General features: G+C 43.9%; 1 protein-coding gene across 2 annotated transcripts in view; it reads left to right on the top strand.

Moving 5' to 3' along the window:
• Positions 1-18,229, top strand: part of LOC144508649 (serine/threonine-protein kinase 3/4) — a 152,501-nt gene that overhangs the window by 95,086 nt on the left and 39,186 nt on the right. For both annotated transcript variants that reach the window (XM_078236880.1, XM_078236881.1), the window contains one exon: positions 4,347-4,507. In XM_078236880.1, the coding sequence (XP_078093006.1) occupies positions 4,347-4,507 (161 nt within the window). The remainder of the gene's footprint in view (positions 1-4,346; positions 4,508-18,229) is intronic.

The following is an 18,229-nucleotide window of genomic DNA, read 5'->3' on the forward strand; positions in this document are numbered from 1 at the left end:
GGGCTGAAGGGGCTTACAGAGGTGGGGAAGAGCAAGACCGTGGCGACAGTCAAAGGCACGAATTTTAAATTTGGGGCATTGAGTGACTGGGAGCTGGTGTAGATCAGCAACTATAAATGTGATGGGTGACTGGGACTTGGCGTTGGATTGGATTAAAGCGGCGTAGCTTCGAACAAGTGAGGGTTTGTGGAGGAATGTGGGGGAACAGTGGGGAGAGCAATGCAGGAATCAAATCTGGCAATGACAAAATTATATATGATGGGATACAAATTGTAACGCATGATATATTTAGATAGTTACATGGGTACGATGGGTTTGGAGGGATATGGGCCAACTGCGGGCAATTGGGATTAGTTAAGGGGTTTTTTTTAAAAAGGGCGGCATGGACAATTTGGGCCAAAGGGCCTGTTTCCATGCTGTAAACCTCTATGACTACTGTGTCTCTACTAAGATACCATAAAACAGATGAAGCTACAGTATGGAATTACAGAACATCCTTAAAAACAGTTTATTTTTATGTGCATAGGAACAGGAAGAGGTCATCCAGCCCTTTGAGTCTATTGCTCCATTCAGTTTAATCATGGCTAATCTGTATCTTAAATCCATCTACCTGCCTTGGTTCCGTAACATTTACCTAGCAAAAAATACGAACCCAATTTTTTTCTGAAACTGTAAATCCATAGCAGATCATTCTACTCAAATAGATTAAAGTTTATTTATTAGCCACAAGTCGGCTTACATTCACACTGCAATGAAGTTACTGTGAAAATCCCCTCGTTGCCACATTCCGGCGTCTGTTTGGATACACTGCAGGAGAATTTAGCACGGCCAATGCACCCTAACCTGCGCATCTTTGGACTGTGGGAGGAAGTTACTGTAAAACTCCCCTAGTCGCCACACTCCGGCACTTGTTCGGGTACACTGAGGGAGAATTTAGCATGGCCAATGCACCTAACTGGCTTGGTGACACAGTGGTTAGCACTGCTGCCTCACAGCGCCAGGGACCCAGGTTCGATTCCAGGCTTGGGTCACTTTCTGTGTGTAGTCTGCACGTTCTCCTCCTGTTTGCGTGGGTTTCCTCCGGGAGCTCCGGTTTCCTCCCACAGTCCGAAAGAGGTGCATTGGCCATGCTAAATTCTCCCTCCGTGTACCCGAACAGGCGCTGGAGTGTGACGACTGGGGGATTTTCACAGTAACTTCATTGTAGTGTTAATATAAGCCTACTTGTGACACTAAACTAACCCGCACATCTTTTGGACTGTGGGAGGAAACCAGAGCACCCGGAGGAAACCCATGCAGACATGGGGAGAATGTACAGACAGTGACCCAAGCCGGGAATCAAACCCGGGTCCCTGACGCTGTGAAGCAGCAGTGCTAACCACTGTGCCACCTTGCCATCATTTATGGAAAGTTTTAGGATCCAAATTAATTTGCTTACCTTTATTTTAAACGTCATTGTTCTCATTTTCTCTAACTAGTGAGTCAAGTTAACTTCATTGTCCCTCGCAAGCTTTTACTCACAGTGGTCTAGTGCATGGTGTTCCAGTGTCCTTTGTAGGGCCGCCAACTCTGGTTAATTGTTTTCCTGGAAGTTTCATCACATGACCTCCAGCCACACCTCCATGTGCCTGCCATTGGTCACCTGACCCATCCATCCTTGTAATGTCATGCCTCCTCGAACCAATTGGAACAGAGTCTTTGTTACCCTGTTCTTAATGTTCTTAACATTCTTAATGTTAAGTCAGTCGTTTCTTCCATCTCCAGTATTTTATTAATAGATGGAAGCTTTAGAGAAAGGGAACCCCTTCGACTTGTATTCCTAATGTGTGATAATGATTTAGAAACCTCTTCTTTTCCCCTCAGTGATGTAAGGTACGGCATTCACAAAGAGCTGGTCATAAGTTCAGCATGGAAAAGGACGATGTTTATGCTCAATAGTTCAAAATAAAACTCCCATTCTCTTTTCAAATTTGTTTTCCAACCATTGCATGATCCAGCTATCAACTACATTTGCCCCACAGCTAACCTGGTAGTCCCTTCCATGTGGTGATTGCTGCTCATGTGAAAAACTGCTGAAATTAGCTTTTACCTTTTTCAAAGAACCAGCACAGGAAGTTTGGGCCAAATAGCCTCCTCCTGTATTGAATCATCCTATAAACCAGCAATGTCTTGGCCTGAGGCCAATGTCTTTAGTTGATCTGGCTTTGCAGTGGATTCACACACCATAATTTCAGAAGGCCAGACTGAAACCTCCCACTCCTGTGACAAAAGTAGCTTTAAGTTATATTGATGTTGAACTGTGTGAAGAGTCACGACAGAAACACCATGGAAATTTATGCACATAAAGAATTGTTGAAGGTCTAGGGCTGCCATCATTGAATAAAAAATAATTTTCTTGTTTCTTAAGGATGAAATTGTATGCTTTGGACACATCCCCAATTCCTGACCAAATTTTAATTTTTTTCTCTTCTGGAAATGTGTCTGTCGTGCTTTGATGTAATAGAAATTACTAGCTTGTTATTCCTACCCTGATTCTGATTATCTCTGCATGGCTGCAGTGTTTTTGTGTACACGCATTTTTTTTTAATATAAAGGACTGCAGTTTCCCATTGTCTTGTTCTTCTGCATGATCTGAAGTGTGACATAATGTGGTAACTGCTATAGAAAATTCACAAGTCACACTAACATTGCAATGAAGTTACTGTGAAAACCCCCTAGTCGCCACACTCCGGCGCCTGTTCGGATACACTGAGGGAGAATTTAGCACAGCCAATGCACCTAACGAGCGCATCTTTCGGACTGTGGGAGGAAACCGGAGCACCCGGAGGAAACCCACGCAGACATGGGGAGAACGTGCAGACTCCACACAGGCAGTGACCCAAGCCAGGAATCGAACCCGGGTCCCTGGCGCTGTGAGGCAGCAGTGCTAACCACTGTGTCACCCCTAATTATTAGGTAACTCAAGTTTTTTGTTGAAGGGACGTGGGTGCAAACTAGTAAACAACAGCAAATTGTATTTCTTTAGCACCATTAATGTTAGAAAATGTCCTAAAGCACTTCACAGGAGCATTGTAAAGCAAAATTTGACACCAAGCCACAAAAGGCTACAATGCGACAGATGGTCAAAAGCATCTTGAAGGAGGAATAAAAAGTGGAGAAGCAAAGAGTAGGGAATAAAATCAAGAACTTAGAGCCCAAGCATCTGAAGGCATAAACCCCCAATAATGAAGCAATTAAAATTAGGGATGCTCAAAAGCTGGAAGTTGATGAGTACGCACATGTATGCTTAATATGTAAGCTTTTTCACTTAAAAAATGATTGACTTTTGGAATGATCTTCAGTATTTCAACAAAGAGACATGCAACAAAGAGAGAAGCTTTTGCCTTGCACTCATCAGAGCAGTTACAACAATACCAATTGTAAAGAGAACACAATTTATACTGCATGAGAATTGGACTCCATCAAATTTGGTCATAATAATGCTCCCATGAAGTATTTTTGGGATGCTTCATACATTAAAGGCGTATTAAAATTCAAGTAGTTACTGTTGTTGACACAGTGTGTGCGATAAGTGGACAAATGGGTAAACTGCTCCAGAGATGCTGTGCTGCCCAGCCAACGGCTGCCCTTCTGACTCTCTCACCTCACCCTATGAAGGAGTGCATAACTTCCGTTTGCCTCCCATGTTGTGAGTTCAGCCGTGTTGGAAATCAAACACACCCAACCTTGGTGTTCTAGTGTGCTTCATAGATTAGTCCCTTCCAACCTGTTCCCCATTCAGTTATATCATGGCTTGTGTATATCTTAACTCTTCATCCCTGCTCGGGTACCCTAATCCTTAGTACCTTGTCCTAAAATCGGTAAATTTGAAATAATTTTGCCCCTGCTCTTTCCTAAGCCTCTGATGAATCTCTGCAGCAAACGATGTCCCAATACCTTGCTTTCTGGCGAACATGCGTCAGCCATGAAGTGCGGTTATGTGGACAATATTGTCTGATCTTCCCACATCCTTCAATTCATAACCTCATTGTGCCTCTGGTGGAGGTGTATGTTTCCATGGGATGGGGCAGTGTGGGGTGAGGACAATGGTAAACAGCCTGGTAACTGATTGCCCACTTCCAAAACACACCTACAGTGACCTTTCAAGATGGATAGAAATGAAGATGGCCATTTGACACATGCTGGTCCATCTTAACACTATATTTGGTGGGGGTGTTCACTCACAGTCTGAAAGATTAGCATTAACTGCTCAGCATTGATGATTCAACTTGCGTATTGAACCTTTTTAATATGATATGCCACCTATGCAGCTTTTAACTCGACCCATTTTTCTTTTAATTAAACAGGGAACGAGGAGACTATGCAACAAAGTAAACCATCCTTCCTGGAGTATTTTGAACAGAAGGAAAAAGAGAACCAGGCAAACAGCCACAGTAATCGGAATGCACAAGCACTTCAGAATTCCTCTGATAAATGGAAGGTACCGCAGGATGGGGACTTCGAATTCGTAAGTAACGTAAAGATTGAATTCAGTTAATTCTGACAAAGGAATGATGGAAAATTTTCTATTTATTTACCTCAGATGATTGCACTGTTGTCTCTATTTGAGAATTTAAGGCTCATGTGGGTAGACTGGATTGACACTTGTCAATCCAATATCGTGCTCAGGGAATGCTATGTTGATATGGGTTGTCATTTCAATTGAGAAAGTTGAACTGGTGCCTTGTTAACCAAAGAGGCAATGTTAAAGCAGCTCACAAAGAACAGGGCGTTCTCCCAGCACATTGGGCAACATTACAAAACAAACATTACAATTACAAAAGGTCGTGAATGTAGCCCAATCCATCACGCAAACCAGCCTCCCATCCATTGACTCTGTCCACACTTCCCGCTGCCTCAGAAAAGCAGCCAGCATAATTAAGGACCCCACGCACCCCGGACATTCTCTCTTGAACCTTCTTCCGTTGGGAAAAAGATACAAAAATCTGAGATCATGTACCAACCGACTCAAGAACAGCTTCTTCCCTGCTGCCATCAGACTCTTGAATGGACCTACCGCGCATTAAGTTGATCTTTCTCTACACGCTAACTATGACTGTGACATTACGTTCTGCACTCTCTCGTTTCCTTCTCTATGAATGGTATGCCTTGGCTTTTTAGCGGGTAAGAAACAATACTTTTCACTGTATACTAATACATGTAACAATAACAAATCAAATCAAATCAAACATTAGCCCTTAATTCAAGGTCCCAGTTTTTAAAAAGTCACACTGCTCTTAGTGAGGCATCGCCGTTGTACTCAAAGGTATTTTTCTGCGCATTTGAGTTTTGGGATTGTAATGAGAGGCTTTTTAAATGTCATCTATATTTTGTTTAATTCTTTGCCCCAAACACACTACTTCCTTACACAAGTATCTAGTAAGAGTTTAGAGTTATTTTGATCAGTGATTTTTTAATAACTTTTTATCCAGCCACTCTTAAATTCACAAGCTGTGATATAACGAGGTTTCCTCGAAGCGAATTTGTAGAAATTATGAGCAGTGGTTTAGATTAACAAGAGGAAACATTTGCTTCAAAATCCTATCTCTGGTTATATGCTGGAGGCACCATAGGTTTATAAACATTCAAGCTCTCTGTGAATTGCTGAGTTCAGGCGTTTGTGGGAGTTCACCTAGACTTTACAGCAAACCATGGAATAGAATCCCTACAGTACAGAGAGGAGGCCATTTGGCCCATCGAGTCTATACCGACCACAATCCCACCCAGGCCCTATTCCATAACCCCACACATTTACCCTGCTAATTCCCCCAACACTAGGGACATTTTTAGCATGGCCAATTAACCTAACCTGCACATCTTTGGATTGTGGGAGGAAACCCCCGCACTGTGCCACCATGCTGCCCCGTAAATAGGCCTCTTGGCCCAACTGGTTTGTGAAGCTCCACCATTCAATAAGATGATGGCTGATATTTCGCCTCAACTATGCTTTCTCGCACTATCCCCATATCCCTTGATTCTTTTAGTGTTCAAAAATCTATCAGTCTCAGCCTTGAATGTACTAACCGAGCATCCGCAGTGCTCCGGGGTAGAGAATTCCAACAGTACACGCTTATCCAACTTCTCCCCTTTAAAGGTATTTGTCACAGAAATAAGGGCCCATGGTATTCGAGGCAAGGTACTAACATGGATTGACGATTGGCTGTCAGACAGAAGGCAGAGAGTTGGGATAAAAGGTTCTTTCTCAGAATGGCAACCGGTGACAAGTGGTGTCCCGCAGGGTTCAGTGTTGGGGCCACAGCTGTTCTCTTTATATATTAACGATCTAGATGACGGGACTGGGAGCATTCTGGCCAAGTTTGCCGATGATACAAAGATAGGTGGAGGGGCAGGTAGTATTGAGGAGGTGGGGAGGCTGCAGAAAGATTTAGACAGTTTAGGAGAGTGGTCCAAGAAGTGGCTGATGAAATTCAACGTGGGCAAGTGCGAGGTCGTACACTTTGGAAAAAAGAATAGAGGCATGGACTATTTTCTAAACGGTGACAAAATTCATAATGCTAAAGTGCAAAGGGACTTGGGAGTCCTAGTCCAGGATTCTCTAAAGGTAAACTTGCAGGTTGAGTCCGTAATTAGGAAAGCAAATGTAATGTTGTCATTTATCTCAAGAGGCTTGGAATACAAAAGCAGGGATGTACTTCTGAGGCTTTATAAAGCACTGGTTAGGCCCCATTTGGAGTACTGTGAGCAATTTTGGGCCCCACACCTCAGGAAGGACATACTGGCACTGGAGCGGGTCCAGCGGAGATTCACACGGATGATCCCAGGAATGGTAGGCCTGACATACGATGAACGTCTGAGGATCGTGGGATTATATTCATTGGAGTTTAGGAGGTTGAGGGGAGATCTGATAGAAACTTACAAGATAATGAACGGCTTAGATAGGATGGACGTAGGGAAGTTGTTTCCATTAACAGGGGAGACTAGGACGCGGGGGCACAGCCTTAGAATAAAAGGGAGTCACTTTAGAACAGAGATGAGGAGAAATTTCTTCAGCCAGAGAGTGGTGGGTCTGTGGAATTCATTGCCACAGAGGGCTGTGGAGGCCGAGACGTTGAGCGTCTTCAAGACAGAAATTGATAAATTCTTGATTTCTCGAGGAATTAAGGGCTATGGGGAGAGAGCGGGTAAATGGAGTTGAAATCAACCATGATTGAATGGTGGAGTGGACTCGATGGGCCGAATGGCCTTACTTCCGCTCCTATGTCTTATGGTCTTATGGTCTTATGTTTCATTGCAGCCTATCAGTGAATTGCATGTTCACATGCAAAGTGAAACAATTGCACAAATCAAATGATTCAACCTCTTTGATATCCTCGGAAAACCCCACGTTTTGATGAACAGGAGCAGTGGAGCAGTGGCTATGTTACAGGATTGGTAATCCAGGGGCTTAATGTACATAGCAGCTGGGGAGTTTAAATTCAATTAATTAAATGAATCAGGTGGTATTAGCATTAGTGACTGCCAGACTGCTGTATAAATCCATCTGTTTCAGTAATGTCCTTTAAGGACGGAAGTCTGCTATTCCTGCGCAGTCTGCCTTATACGTTATTCCGGACCCGCTGCAAGGTGGTAAACCCTTAACTGTCCTATGACCTGGCCTGCAAGCCACTTGGTTGTCAAGAGCAAGTAGAGAAAGACAACAAATGTTGGTTTATGCCAGTGACACCCACGTCCCCCGAATGAATCAAGAAAAGCGCACTGCAGCACACATTCTCGGACATGTAACGTAGTCCAAGTCTTTAGTTCCTTTGAAAAGAACACATAAATTATTGTCTGCTTTCGGTTTTCCTGTAAATGATGTCATTTTATCTTATTTTAGAAAAGGTTTTGAATATTTTTAGCTTTTTATACAGCACACAATGAAAGCTTGTTGTTGGTTTGATCTCTCCCTGATTAGCCTTCCAGAAGGCCAGTGTATTCTCCTGTATTGTCACTGGTTGTAGGGAAAGATTGCACGTTTTTCAGCATTGGATTGCTCGATAAGTGCTAATGCTGTTATTATGTCTGACTATTATTAAGTCTGACTACTCCCACAGTTCCTCTGAGATGGCTTGGAGGCTAAAAGTAGCATTCTGGGTTAGTGAGCCCAGATGCCTGCATCAGAGCAGAGATGAACAGGACACTGAAATGCCCAGTAGAATAACCTTGTTAAAAGTTATTTTGTGATGGGAGCGTCGCTGGCAGGGCAGACATTTGTTGCTCATCCCCAGTTGCCCTTGAGGAGGTGCTGGGAGCCAACTTCTTGAGCCCCTGCGGTCCATGCAGTGTCGGTACAGCTACGGCACTGTTGGGAAGGGAGATCCAGGATTTTGACAGTGAAGGATAAGCAATATAATTTCAAATCAGGTTGGTGTGTGACTTGGAGGAGGTGGCGTTCCCATGTCTACCCTTGTCCTTCCAGGTGACAAACTTTGGTGGTTTGAACAGGCGCTGTCAAGGGAGACTTGGTGAGTTGCTGCAGTGCACCTTGTATAGGAGACACACTGATCCCACTGTGCATCAGTGGTGGAGATTGAGAATGTTTTTTAAGGCAGTGGATGGGGTGTCAGTCAAGCGGGCTGCCTTATCCTGGATGTGTCTCAGCCTCTTCAGTGTTGTTGGAGCTGCACCGACCCAGGCAAATTGAGAATGTTCTATCACACTCCTGATTTGCGCTTTGTAGATGGTGGACAGGCTTTGGGGAGTCAGAAGAGTCCAAAGATGGGCAGGTTAGGTGGATTGGCCATGCTAAATTGCCTCCCAAAGTCCCAAGATGTGTAGGTTAGGGGGGTTAGCGGGGTGATATGTGGAGTTCCTGGGATCGGGCCTGGGTAAGATACACTGTCAGAGAATCAGTGTAGACTCAATGTGCCTCCTTATGCACTGTAGGGATTCTATGATTCTATTCTGATTCTGAGAGTTTTTTACCAGAGGATTCCCAGCCTCTGACCTGCTCTTGTAGCCACAGTATTTCTACAAATAGTCTCATTAAGCTTTATGATAGCAGTTGGTCTCTCGTAAATCATAGAATCCCTACAGTGTAGAAGGAGGCCATTCGGCCCATTGAGTCTGCACCAATCCCACCCAGGCCCTATCCCTGTAACCCAACATATTTACCCCGCTAAACCCTCTAACCTACACATCCTGGGACACTAAGGGGAAATTTAGCATGGCCAATACGCCTAACCCACACATCTTTGGACTGTGTGAGGAAACTGGAGCACCTGGAGGAAACCCATGCAGACACGGGGAGAACGTGCAAACTCCACACGGACAGTGAACCAAGCCAGGAATCGAACCTGTGTCCCTGGAGCTGTGAGGCAGCAGTGCTAACCACTGTGCCACCGTGCCGCCCAAGTGACATGTGTCACTTTCCTGAAAGCACTAACCTGGACCAAAGCAGCATGATAGAATACAGACTGCAGGCCCAAAGTTTGCATCCGTTTTACAAATGCTTGCAATGGTTATGAATCATCATGTGTGATTTATTTTGTTTTATATTTATGTGTCATAAATATATGATAGCCACTAATAAATCCAATAGGGAATTGAGAGGCAGAGCCTGGTGAGCATGTGGGACTCTCTAGCACCTGGAGTAGTTGAGGCAAATAGCAGAGATACATTGAAGGAGAAGCTAGATAATTACACAAGAGAGAAATAAAAATGAGATCATTTTTGATCAGTTAAGATGGGAGGAGGCCCTTGTGGAGCATAATCACCAACAGGGATTTATAAGGCTGAATGGCCTGTTTCTGTGCTGTAACTTCTATGCAATGGTGTATTTAATATCCAAATTCCCTACAATTTATTCATTTTGGCCTCTTTTTATTCAAAGAGCTAGTGTCAATGAGGATCGCTGCACTTGAAAAGTGTAAGTGAGCAGAATGGGATCTTCGACAATAGAAAAACATATTGCTGGTCTGTGCAAGTGAAATGGGTTCTCAGTCTACCCATGAGCAGCAGCAGTCAGTGCTCCCAAAGTTCCTTGCTTGACTCCAAATGTTCCTTTGAACCCACCTACCACAGTTTATCGCTGTCATGGGCTCCCCTCTGGAGTCAGGTGATATACACCTGGTGTCTTACCCATCAGTACATGATCACTGGAGTCTTACTGACACACAGTCTCTGCATCTACTTGAACCATCGAACCATAGAAAATTACAGCTCAGAAACAGGCCTTTTGGCCCTTCTTGTCTGTGCCGAACCATTTTTTGCCTAGTCCCACTGACCTGCACTTGGACCATATCCCTCCACACCCCTCTCATTCATGAACCCGTCCAAGTTTTTCTTAAATGTTAAAAGTGACCCCGCATTTACCACTTTATCCGTCAGCTCATTCCATACTCCCACCACTCTCTGCGTGAAGAAGCCCCCCCTAATATTCCCTTTAAACTTTTCTCCTTTCACCCTTAACCCATGCCCTCTGGTTTTTTTCTCCCATAGCCTCAGCGGAAAAAGTCTGCTTGCATTCACTCTATCTATACCCATCAAAATCTTATACACCTCTATCAAATCTCCCCTCAATCTTCTACGCTCCAGGGAATAAAGTCCCAACCTATTCAATCTCTCTCTGTAACTCAGCTTCTCAAGTCCCGGCAACATCCTTGTGAACCTTCTCTGCACTCTTTCAACCTTATTTACATCCTTCCTGTAACTAGGTGACCGAAACTGTACACAATACTCCAAATGCGGCCTCACCAATGCCTTATATAACCTTACCATAACACTCCAACTTTTATACTCGATACTCCGATTTATAAAGGCCAATGTACCAAAGGCACTCTTTACGACCCTATCCACCTGTGACGTCACTTTTAGGGAATTCTGTACCTGTATTCCCAGATCCCTCTGTTCAACTGCACTCTTCAGAGTCCTACCATTTACCCTGTACGTTCTACTTTGGTTTGTCCTTCCAATGTGCAATATCTCACACTTGTCTGCGTTAAATTCTATTTGTCAAACTCTATCAAACCTCTCCATAATTTAAAAGATCTATATCAGGTCAACCCTTTGTCTTTTGTAAAGAAAAGACGCTGAGCCTCTTGACTCTTTCCTGATCATTCAAGTCTCTCCAGTTTTGATACTATCCTTGTAAATCTTCTTTGCACTTTTCCCGGTGCCTCTATTATCCTTAAATTTCAAGTGGTCTACACTTGGCTTCATTGGATTTTTGTTTTGTGTGTTCAAAGACCAGGATACAAATTCTTAACCTTCTGTAATTCCCACTGAAGTACCTCTGGAGATGGTGGGCATTTAAAGCCTCGAATTAGACAATTTTCGCAATGTGCTTCTGATCGTTAGAATAATTGGACCTTGTTGACTCAGAATGCCAGAAAATTGCAACTGTAATGAAACCACTTAAAACTTTAATAAGAGTGCTAAATCACAGCTTCACAGTTTTGCCCTTTCCAGGCTGGGAGCTGTGTAAGTTCATAAGGGGAGTATGTTGAATTCTGCAGTAATAAGATTGTAGCTTTATAGGATTACGTTCAGCTCCCTGTGTCATGAAGGTCCGTTGATCAAGGATTCCTGAGTGCTTAAATGGTGCCTGCAGGTATTGTTAATGGAATCATTGCATATTGCAGATAAATCCAGAATTTAAGAGCGGCTTGCTTTAGAGGCGACTCAATAGCCATTTCCTCAGGGGGCATCCTGGGTTATCTCAGTTCTGGCTAGATCCTGCTGTCGATCTAATGGATTAATTGAGAGGCTGTAAAGGTATTAGTTTTAGTTCAGCAGTCTGTCTTACAGGGTGCAAACGTTCAAATGCCTTTATTTCCTAATGGACTGAGAATCCAGCCTTTCTTTGCCTGCCTATCATCTTGTCCTCTCCGCAGTATGTTGCTTAATTGAGGGCTGCAGTGCCCCCTGTACTTCACCCAAGTCATGATGTGGAGATGCCGGCGTTGGACTGGGGTAAGCACAGTAAGAAGTCTCACAACACCAGGTTAAAGTCCAACAGGTTTATTTGGTAGCAAATACCATAAGCTTTTGGAGCAATGCTCCTTCACTCCATCTGACGAAGGAGCATTGCTCCGAAAGCTTATGGTATTTGCTACCAAATAAACCTGTTGGACTTTAACCTGGTGTTGTGAGACTTCTTACTGTGTTCACCCAAGTGACCATTGTTTATGTATACCCTTCATGGGGAATGAAGATGGGGTGGGCTATCACAGCTGAGTTTAATTGTGCCCTCACCAACAGAAGTCATCAGAAGTTCGCGCTCTGGTTGATGTATTCTTTCCTGTTACTCAATGCAGTTTAATATCAGCTAACCCAGCACAGACTTGAACTTGGATCTTTTGCTCTGTGTGTCTCAATGCCACGGCAGTTAGGATATTAACCCAGTAAGCCGTCAGGAAACTCAGTAAAAAATGTGTTTCATCCCCCTTAACAATTCTCTCTCTCTCCTGAAGACCTGATGGAAATGTAGTCCTCTGGTTGCTTAATGTCCCCTCAAACCTGTGGCCAAGTGGCCTACTTTGTGAGGCTTGATGAGTTTTGGTAAGCAGTTTGACTGGGGACAAGCATCCCAGCTAAGCCCAATCTTGTCCTTATTTTGTACTCTGTGCACCCACGGTCACTCCTAGCATATCGATTAGGAGAAGAAATCTGGTTGACATTTTCCCCGTATATAACTACATCAGCCGCCGGCACAGACCAATTCTGATCAGTTGCTGCCCTAGCCTAAGAAAATCTCACACAGCACTGAAAGGGGATCACATCTCAAGACCTCCTCCTCTGTTGGCTTATGTTGCCAGATTCGCATTTACCCACTGGTCGAGACTTTGGCTTTAATATTGATGAATCCCGGATTTTGCGAGAAGGGAATGTAACTTCAGCCCTTTTGATACAGAGCTAAACTTGTTTTATACAGTCCGTGCTAAAATAACACAAACCAGGGATAGAAACTATTGTCATCCTTTTAACCTTACGAAAGATGCAATGGTGAAATGTGGACACCCAGAGGCGAGAGAGAGCCAGTTTTGATAAATATTGCATCTAACAATCAGCATTTGAGGTTTTGTTTGTGCACTGAATGGAATTAAATTTGTATAAATTTTTCCTCAGCTGTGGCAACTAGCTGACAACCCTTATATCCGGAGGAGATTGATTCTCCATTGTTGCTTTGGCAATATGAGTGATTTAGCAGGATATTGATGCAAGGTGTGAAAGATTGCCTTTGCTTTTAGGCTTGGACAGCGTCTCATTGTCTAATGATTGAAGCAGTCCCCATTAATGAGAGGGTGAAGAGAGAGAAAGGGATAGCAGAGGACAGTCCAGTTACTTTACAGAGAAGTACAAAGAATAATTTACATTTCAGAAGCAGACCATTTTGGCCTAGCAAATCCATGCTGGTGTTTATGCTCCACACGAGCCTCCTTCCACTTTGCTTCATCTAATCCCATCAACATGTCCCTCTATTCCTTTCTCCTTCATAAATGTGTCCAGTGTGCCTTTAAATGTATCTAAGCTATTTATCTCAACTACTACCTGTGGTAGTGAGTTCTACATTTTCACAGTTCTCCGGATAAAGGAGTTTCTCTTGAATTTCATATTATATTTATTACTGCCCAATTGTCAATTACAAGGGGGCACAGGTTCAAGGTGAGAGGGGGAAGGTTTAAGGGAGATGTGCAGGGGGAGTTTTTCACGCAGAGAGCGGTGGGTGCCTGGAACATGTTGCCAGAGGAGGTGGTAGATTAGCAACATTTAAGAGGCATCTGGATGGTACTTGAAGAGGGAGGGAATAGAGGGATATGGTCCCACACTGACCAATTAACCCCTGACCAAGCCACCTTCAACATAAGCCCCTGGAAGTTTTGATTTGATTTGATTTATTATTGTCACATGTATTAGTATACAGTGAAAAGTATTGTTTCTTGCGCGCTATACAGACAAAACATACCGTACATAGGGAAGGAAAGGAGAGAATGCAGACTGTAGTGTTACAGTCATAGCTAGGGTGTAGAGAAAGATCAACTTAATGCGAGGTAGGTCCATTCAAAAGTCTGATGGCAGCAGGGAAGAAGCTGTTTTTGAGTCGATTGGTACGTGTCCTCAGACTTTTGTATCTTTTTCCCTACGGAAGAAAGTGGAAGAGAGAATGTCTGGGGGGCATGGGGTCCTTGATTATGCTGGCTGCTTTTCTGAGGCAGTGGGAAGTGTAGGTGGAGTGGTTGGGAGGCAGGTTTGAGTGATGGATTGGGCTTCATTCATGACCCTTTGTAGTTTCTTATGGTCTTGGACGCAGCAGGAGCCATACCAAGCCTGTGATACAATCAGAAAGGGTGCTTTCTATGATGCATCTGTAGAAGTTGGTGAGAGTTGTAGTGGACATACCAAATTTCCTTAGTCTCCTGAGAACGTAGAGGCGTTGGTGAGCTTTCTTAACTATAGTGTTGGCATGGAGAGACCAGGACAGGTTGTTGGTGATCTGGACACCTAAAAGCTTGAAGCTCTCGACCATTTCTACTTCGTCCCCATTGATGTAGACGGGGCATGCCCTCCACTACACTTCCTGAAGTCGATGACTATTTCCTTTGTTTTGTTGACATTGAGGGAGAGATTATTGTTGCTGCACCAGTTCACCAGATTCTCAATCTGTTTCCTGTACTCTGTCTCGTCATCGTTTGAGGTCCAACCCACTACGATGATGTCATCAGCAAACTTGAAAATCGAGTTGGAGGGGAATTTGGCCACATGGTCAGAGGTGTATAAGGAGTATAGTAGGGGGCTGAGAACACAGCCTTGTGGGACACCGGTGTTGCGAATGATCGTGGAGGAGGTGTTGTTGCCTATCCTTACTGATTGTGGTCTGTGGGTTAAGAAGTGTAGGATACAGTTGCAGAGGGAGGAGCCTAGCCCCAGGCCATGAAGTTTGGAGAGAGTCTTGCTGGAATAATGGTGTTGAAGGCTGAGCTGTGGTCTGTGAATAGGAGTCTGACATAGTTGTAGTGTTTTATGAAGCCCGCCTGGATCACAAGTTTTGCATCTTGAATTTGGGTAGGATAAGCATGATAGGCTTCCCTTTAGGTATGATTCAAATGACCCACTAGGGAGCTTTTGTCAAACAAAGTTTATTTAAGAATATAGTTAACAAGTATAGTAAGAAAATTAGCAAGAACTTTTATCAATTACAAACCAGAAACAAAACAACCACGATAATGTATAGCCCTTAACAAAGATATATATTGTGTTCCAATCAAACGAAAACCCTTGCCATAGACAAAACCCTTTAAACAGGTTCAATACAGCAAAGTTTACCGCTCACGTGATAATGGAAATTGAGTCCTTTGGTTGAAGTGTGTAGTTCTCTGGATTCACTCTGGACAGTGTGAAGACAAGACAGCTTCCCTAAACACCAGAGAGACTCTCGTCCAGCCTCCAACAACAGCAGATTTTCACACTTCAGGAAAACAAGATCTTGTTTTCAGCTAACCAACAGTATTTTCAAAACAACAGGGAGAGAGGGAAAACACTTCTTTTTAGCTTGCTGTCCCTTCTAAAACTAAAAACTCAAACGTGCAGCTCCAAACTGAAACTGAAAAAAAAACTGTCCAAAACACATGACCGTCCTCTTACAATGCAGGATCGTAAAACTAATCCCCGAGTAAACACAAAGAACCCCATTTAAGCCACTTAAGTAGCAATAAAAGGACATTTCCAATCAAACCAGCAACAATGACATCACTGTGAGAGCTGCAGAAATCATGTTTTTTAAAAAATCTTTCTTAAAGGTACACTAATGCCACAGCTTGCTGTGCTCAAATTGGCTGCAGTGTATCTAATATTGCAACAGTAACTACACTTCAAAAAAAGTACCTGGGGTAGCACAGTGGTTAGCACTGCTGCCTCACAGCGCCGGGGACCCAGGTTCAGTTCCAGCCTCGGGTGACTATATGGAGTTTGCACATTCTCCCCATGTCTTCGTGGGTTTCCTCCGGATACTCCGGTTTCCTCCCACTCTCCAAAGATGTGCGAGTTAGGCCATGGTAAATGTGTGGCATTACGGTGATAGGGCGGAGGGAAGGGCATGGGTGGGATGCTCTTTCGGAGAGTCGTGCAGACTCAATGGGCCCAGATGACCTCCTTCTGCATTATTAGGACTCTATGATTCTATAATTAAAGCACTATGGGATGGATGTTCTAAGGTTGTGGAAGGAGCTATAAAAATGCAAATCTTTCTTTACTCACAACAAAGGCAGCCACCATTCCAACATTAGTAGCACTCCTTGTGTCGGGAATGACTGTCACTTGACATTGCCTTCCTTAAGGAGGAAAATAGATTGGAATAAATTGTTGTCAGTCAGAGGTCTCCCGTGTGGCACAGTGAGAAGCATACTTTATATGACTCTGCAGCCTCTCTTATTAAAATCAAACTACATTTAAAATGGCTTTTGTTACTCACAATGGGGAAACCACTTACTGGTGAAAGTGATTGCTGAACTAGAGGCAGCCTTCAGTTGTATCAGGCGACATGGGCCAGTACTTCAGGATGATTAAAAAGTCCTAAAAAAAATTGCCTAATCCATCTTCACGCCCTCCCTCAACCATCTCAGACAGTTGCGTCAGGACAGTTGTAGAAGTGTAAATGCATTGCGTGGGAGTTGCCTGTTTTGGATAGCATGTTTAGCCAATGCTGAGAAAATATAGAAATGTCACGAGGGAACTGCTGTGCTGATGATTGATACATTCGTGAATTCCCCCTGGAAGCTCAAAGCTGTTGTTAATGGTCATGTATTGTAATTCTTGAAGTATTGTTGCAAGACTGTAATAAAATCCTGCCAGTTTGATAAGTAAAATGATAATAAAGTGGAAATAGCAGATGGTTTTATTTAATTCTTTTTGCATCTCTCTCCCTCCATCATTAATTCCTCCTGAGTTTTGATTCCATGGATGCCATCAGCCTCGAGTGGCCGCCTATGAGCTGAACTGGTTGATGCGGGCAGGCAAATTGATCGTGGGGTAGTTGCCTCATGGTCTTGCATGCACGCAGATTCCCAAAGAGGTCACTGGGCTCAGTAGGTGCGGGAACTTTGACAGATTTCATAAGAAACAGGAGCAGGAATTGGCCATTCTGCCTTTCGAGCCTGCTTTCGCCGTTTAATGAGATCATGACTGATCTGATTGTGACCGTGACTCCACTGCCCTGTCTGACCCCCCATTATCCTTGACTCCCTCAGAAATGTGTCTCAGCCTTGAATATATTCAATGAGCCAGCCTTCACTGCTCTCTGTGGAAGAGAATTCCAAAGACTACCAACCTTCTGAGAGAAGAAATTCCTCCTCATCTCCGTTTTAAATGGGAGACCCCATACTTTTAAGCTGTGCCCCCTAGTTCTCACTTCCCCCAAGAGGGAGAACATCCACTCAACATTTACCCTGTCAAACTCCTTCAGAATCTTGCGTTTATAATAAGTTTAATTGATTAGTTGGATTGAAATGATAGTGATGTTGATAAAAGTAATTTTGGTTGATTGCCATTCTATTCATATTGGTCCCTGCTTACTCAGCTTTGTGTTCTACTTCTTCCGAAAGCTTGGCGCTCCCTATCTCTGTAATATCCTTCAGGCATGGGTGGCACAGTGGTGAGCATTGCTGCCTCACAACGCCAGGGACCTGAGTTCAATTCCCACCTTGGGCGACTGTGTGGAGTCTGCACGTTCTCCCCGTGTCTGCGTGGGTTTCCTCCGGGTGCTCCGGTTTCCTCCCACAGACCAAAGATGTGTAGGTTAAATGGATTAGCCATGGTAAATATGCAGGTTACAGGGATACGGTGGGGAAAGGGCCTGGGTGAAGTACTCTGTCAGAGAGAGTCGGTGCAGACTCGATGAGCCAGATGTCCTCCTTCAGCACTGTCATCTGGGCACTGTGCATTGGTCCAATTTTGTCCCAAAATTGGCAGCTGTGCCTTCAGCTATCAAGTAGTGAATTTTGAATATTGTGTGCAGTTTTGGTTGCCTTATTCAAGGAAGGATGCAAGTGTGCTGGAGGTGGTTCGGAGGGGGTTTACTAGACTGATACCTGGAATGAGTGGGTTGTCTTATGAGGAAAGGTTGGACAGACTGGGCTTGTTTCTGCTGATGTTTAGCAGAGTGAGGGGTGACTTGATTGAAGTATATAAGATCCTGAACGGTCTTGACTAGGTGGACAGGGAAAGGATGTTTCCTCTTCTGGGTGAGTCTAGAGCT

This window comes from Mustelus asterias, chromosome 20 (genome assembly GCF_964213995.1).
Source record: "Mustelus asterias chromosome 20, sMusAst1.hap1.1, whole genome shotgun sequence".
Lineage (NCBI taxonomy): Eukaryota > Metazoa > Chordata > Chondrichthyes > Carcharhiniformes > Triakidae > Mustelus > Mustelus asterias.